Raw genomic sequence first — 5,540 nt, forward strand, 5'->3', positions numbered from 1 at the left:
CTGGATAAGTATTACTATGGTCGATTTGGATCGAAATTGGCTTATTCAACCAATGATTTTAAACTCGAAATTGAGTATCAAAACAATCCCTCTAGTGATTCCAATTCTAAATTGACCATTCTAGAACTGCCGGAGTTGGATAGTTCACAACCAATTCTAATTCAAATCGGCTAATACCAGAATTTTAGCCCAAAATCAAAGAGTATTCACCTGTTAGAAATATAAATCATCTACTTTGGTATCTGAAAATCCTTCAAGCTTTCTATTCACCTGCTTTCTCCTTCCTACATAAGCTAACAAGATGTTGCGCCCCAATTTCAATTCCCTAAGAGACTTACACGATTGCGCAAATGATCTACTTCAGTTGCCGGCCACCCAACAAGATCTTGTCCAGCATCAAAATGTAAAATGGGTTAACCAGGTGGAGGAAGGATCTCTGAGAATTTTAGATGTTTGTGGCACCACTAGGAATGTTCTGTTGCTAGCAAGGGAACACTTGCAAGACCTTCAAACCGCTTTTCGCAGAAGTGTTGGGGAGAGAGTTCTTGAAATCAAAATTGATGCTTACAACTTCTCTAGAAAGAATATGAAGAAACAGATGTTAAAGTGTCTGGATTCTTTGAAACAGATGAAGATCAACTCTACTAGTCCCTCAGCCTCCGACGACACCGACCACCGTCTTTTGGTGGTTGTTAATGTTATTCAACAAGTGTTGGTGACCACCATCTCTATTGTGGAGACTGTACTATCCTACATGTCCATGACAACAAGGAAGAAAGCTGGTTCAAACAGAAGTTCTTTCATTTGGAAGATCAGGCGTGTGAAGAGAGTAGCCAGAGCATTGGAAGAGAATGTAATGGATGGTGCGGAGAGCTTGGATACAGCACTTGGTGCCCTTCATGGCAACAACCCAAATTTATGTGAGAAAAATAAGGCAATCGCAATTCAAACAGCAACAAAGCAATTGGAGACATTGGAGAATTAACATTGAAGATCTAGAAGTTGAATTGGAGTACATGTTTAGGCGTTTTGTCCAAACTAGAGTCTCCCTTCTCAACATATTGAATAGCTAGGAGATGAGGATTCCATCTTCAGCCCTAACCCACTGGCAACCACAATATTATGGGGGCTCGTCATGGGGCTTTAGTTGTAGTTCAGAATGAAAATTGGACGCACTACTGATTCACTAATTTTATTTATTATTATTTTTTTTTTTTATCAAGTACTGATTCTTTTTTATATTCATCAATAAAAATGTTATAATGTTCTTACTCTTTCCAAAGAAAAATATAAGGTCAATTACTATCACTTTCATATACTGCTCTGGGATGTTGATCACTTAACCAACAGTTCATATTCATTGTATTGGTTGAGGTTTTCACATTGTGCAGGGAAGACGGCTCCGATCACTATCCCTGGATAAAAGTACACCGGAAGATCTGCTTCTTCTTGTGTGATCTCCACTGGCGAATTATGGAATGTTATGTTTCTCAAATTGAGATCAATCATACCCAAGAGCAAAGGAACTTAGAATCTTAAGGTATAGAAGAGAGGGTGGAACTTTGTTTTTTAGGGGGAATTCGAAAAGAAGTTTTGATGAGGGACTTCGAATAAATATAGGATGAGTATAGAGGAGTGATAGTAATTGCCCCAAGAATATATCCTATAGTTGTCCTTTAGGGAATGTTTAAGACTTTAATCATGAGATAATAGTGGCATTCTCAATTTTCATGGCCTTCATTGGGTAGTTTCGAGATGAGTACGTTTTACACTGCTTGTAGATGATTTATGTTTATGCATCTAAATGTGACCCCCCCCCCCCTTTTTTTGCTAATGCCCCTTTAATTTTACAAAATTTCTATTATTATTTCATTATCGAGGTTAATTATGTCATTTTCCCAAATTTTTTTACTCCTGTCAGGTTTCTATGTCTCAGTTTTTTTATCTTATTTCTTGGTCATGTTGATCTGAAACTTTCACAAATGAAATAGTTGCAAAATCAACTATTCCGTTTACCTTCAATTGCCTATCATTTGAAAACTCATTAACCGTGAAAAAAAAATCCAACATAGACAATCATTTGAAAACTTTCACATTTAAATCGTTTCATCATTCAGTCATCAATGAAGAAAAACTTTGTCTTAATTTAATAAATATTATTATCACTATTTATGTTTTATTATTATTATTATTATTATTTATGTTTTCATATCTTTTCCAAACATAACTAGATTCTTCGTTGGCACACATTGGTGAAGCAATGATCTCTTCAAAGATTTAATCAGATCCATATAATCATTGTTTTTGCAACTTGGCCTTAGTGTGGCTTCTAGGGGCTGTACATGATAGTGGATCAAGTCCTCGTATGAAAATTGGTACAGGGTTGATCCGCACAGATAGAATCTATTGAACAATCAACTCTATTGTGAATTCTATCAGTGTAGATCAGTCCATATGAGAAAGGTTCTTATACCAGAACCTGATCCACACTCCCTGTACATCGCATAGTTCCACTACATTTCCCAACGCGTGTCCTTTTTGAACCAAGGTTGAGCCCCGATGACCATTAAAATAAGTCTTAATCCGGAAATTCGGTTGCTTCAATGGGTTCCCCAAGAAGAAATCGACCCACTCTATGTATCAGGGTTTAAACTTCTAAGGTTGCTACCTTGGGCCTAAATGGGCTTAGGAGAGGCCAATGAACTCAGTTTTATAGGGGCCAACTGGAATTGTTAATAAACCTATACTACTGATTGATTGAGCAAAGCCTGTTAGTACCCCGGCTGCTCGAAACTTTGTGTCTTCTCTTTAGAGAAACTTCCTTTCAAGCCCCCTTGGACAGGTGCTTCCAATATTTTTCAAAGTTCTCTCTCTCTCTCTCTGTTTTGAGTTTCGCCTACTGTTTTGAGTCTGTCTTTGTTATTCTATTGGTTGATTGAGCATACCCTAAAAGTTCCATAACATCGCCCAGTAAGTAAGTACAATAATTACTAAAGGGATTAAGGCGTTTTTTTGGAGATTAATTCACAAGAAATCTATTACACCATAGAGGGTGATCATGAATACAATCTTAAGGATAATGACTGGTGCTACGACTTAGCCCCACCAATCTCTTCAACATTCATCTGGAGAGATATTTTGAGTTTTTGTCATCCTTCTAGAAGTCCATTGGAGAGCCTAATTTTGGAAGCAATGTGGATTGGGAAGACTTTCAAGGGAGATTCTATAGGGTGCATAGCGAAACTGACATTCGGTGCTAGGTTACCCACATTTGGAAGGAGAGAAATTTTTTATTATTTCGTAATAGACAAAGACATTGACTTGAATCATAAAGAATATCAAAGAGGTCATGGATAAGTGTAGAGTTGTTGTCCTTAAAGGCAGGAAATCCTCAAGAAACCTCTACCTAGCTTAGAAATAGGGTGTTCATCCAATTTAAATTGAGAGGCATTTGCCCTCAGAAATCTGATCCCAGTGGTTGTCCTTGGTCTCTAGGTGCTTTGGTTGGCCTTTTGTGCCACTCTGGCCTAGTGGTCCTTGGAGCCTTCTTAGTCTTGTGGACTTCTCCTTAGGGTTTAGATTGCCTGCTTTGAGTTGTAAATAATTTCCTTCTCTTCCAATTAAGTTGAGATTATTTATCCAGAAAAAATAAACAAATAAAACATGAAAACCACAAAAGCAAAGAGAAGCTTGTTGAGCGAAAGATAGATTGCATTGTATAATTCTGCACTATACAGTTTCCCCCCCCCTTGTAGGACTGCACTATACAGTTTGATTTGAAGTACCTACAAGAAGGTTTTAAAGAGTAAAACCCATAAGCAGGTCCTTTAAAATGGAGACTGGATGGGTGGGTTTGAGACGTATAAAACAAATGGCTAATTAACAGGTTCTCTATGGCGTTAGGATGTTAAGGAGAGACACTCTCGTTTGGATCAAGTGCCTAAACATACACTCCAAACCACCCTCAAGACACTCAATGCCAACTTCCAAGGCCTCCAATCTTGTTTGTGCCATTTGAATATGGACCCTCTCTACATCCACATCTTTGCTTGAAGTCTGTTTCCACAAGTTTCGAAGGGCAGCATCAACACTCTCCACCTCATTAGCTTTCTCTTCATCCTCTTCACATCTCACCTTCACTTTCTGCATCATCAATTTTGAAACCACTGACCAACCACCGGACTTCGGTTTCGACGCCGGAGCTGACAAGAATGACAATAGAAGCTTCAAGATGGAGATGGTAACAGAGCATATTTCTCTTACCAATCTAGCAAGAACTGCTTGATTTTGATCTAAACCCAATATAGAAGAAAACCCAAGTTTGCTTTCCATTCTTTTCAATGCTTCAAGACCCTTCAAAATTTCCTTCTTGACCTTCTTTCTAGCTGAGAAATAAGCACCAATGCTGATTTCTTTGCCTCCTCTTCTACGGAGATCAGATTGAAGATCTCGAACACGTTCCTTCATTTGTGACAAGAGATCTCTGGTAGTCCCACAGATATCCAACAATCGAACTGACCCATCAAGCACCTCGCCCACCCATTTCTCTTGTTGATGTTGGACGAGGGCTCGTTGGGTTAGTGGCAAACGGAGGAGATCGTCTACGTAATGGTATAACTCTCCAAGGCCAAACAGACCCGAACGGATTGTGTCTGCCTTGTATGATGAAGTTGACAATGCCTCTGAAATCTTTAGCTTGTTTAGCTCTTCATCGATCCCAACAGTGCAAGAATGCAACCTGGAAGGCAAGCTAATAGAGCGAACATGGTAACGACTTTCCATTTTTGCTCTCTCTGTTAATTTACAGGTCTTGAGAATGAACGCAGCAATCTGCCTATATATAGCACCACAGAAAGGAGGATATGAGGTGAGTGTATATCCTTTTCCACCCCACATGGTGAGAGAATCTAGATTCCGGACTCCAACCACAAGGAGTCCCCGATCAGGTCCCCATGGGGGATACATCCCAGCGTTGATTTACTATATAGATGTGAACAACAACTGCTTAGTGCAGTTGGTGAGCTGTGGTGTGTATAAAACCCATGCTCACTAGGAGGTCTCGAGTTCGAGTCTCCTAGCTGTTACCTACTTCTCTCCCTACCTATCAAAAAAAAAAAAAAAAAAAAAAAAAAAAAAAAAAAAAAACTATATAGATGTGTCAATGCTGGGATGAAGGGTGGGGATGTATTTCATTTATCTCCACGTGGGGATATGAACCGAACTTTAAAAAAATAAATCTCCACCATCTGACCCCTCTAATTCTATAAACTTATATATCTAACACCTGTCCCTTCTATTTATATAGTTATTTTTCTTTATTGGTTAGACAACAGATGTCAAAATAAGGTGAAGATTCTATTTCATTGGCTCTCACCATGTGGGGAGGATAAAAAATCCGAACTCAAAATGGGAGGAGGAGACAAAAAGAATCTGAACCTCCAAAAGTGTTTTAAGTGATGAGCATGTGCTTCGGAGATGGTTCACCCTTTGAAATCCGCTCTGATGCCACATTTTCGAGGCAGCAAACTCTACAACCAAAG

General features: G+C 38.9%; 2 protein-coding genes across 2 annotated transcripts; one reads left to right on the plus strand and one right to left on the minus strand.

The window, feature by feature from the left end:
• The first annotated feature begins 301 nt into the window (after window positions 1-301).
• Window positions 302-985, plus strand: LOC122074206. Its single transcript, XM_042639059.1, has one exon. It carries the CDS (start codon window positions 302-304, stop codon window positions 983-985), a length of 684 nt encoding a protein of 227 aa, XP_042494993.1.
• A 2,906-nt stretch (window positions 986-3,891) lies between these two features.
• Window positions 3,892-4,782, minus strand: LOC122074207. Its single transcript, XM_042639060.1, has one exon. It carries the CDS (start codon window positions 4,780-4,782, stop codon window positions 3,892-3,894), a length of 891 nt encoding a protein of 296 aa, XP_042494994.1.
• Window positions 4,783-5,540: the final 758 nt, after the last annotated feature.

This window comes from Macadamia integrifolia, chromosome 3 (assembly GCF_013358625.1).
Source record: "Macadamia integrifolia cultivar HAES 741 chromosome 3, SCU_Mint_v3, whole genome shotgun sequence".
NCBI lineage: Eukaryota > Viridiplantae > Streptophyta > Magnoliopsida > Proteales > Proteaceae > Macadamia > Macadamia integrifolia.

What these genes read in the sequence shown, in the direction of transcription:
- LOC122074206 (XM_042639059.1), top strand. Translation starts at nt 302, where the DNA reads ATGTTGCGCCCCAATTTCAATTCCCTAAGAGACTTACACGATTGCGCA.
- LOC122074207 (XM_042639060.1), bottom strand. Translation starts at nt 4,782, where the DNA reads ATGGAAAGTCGTTACCATGTTCGCTCTATTAGCTTGCCTTCCAGGTTG.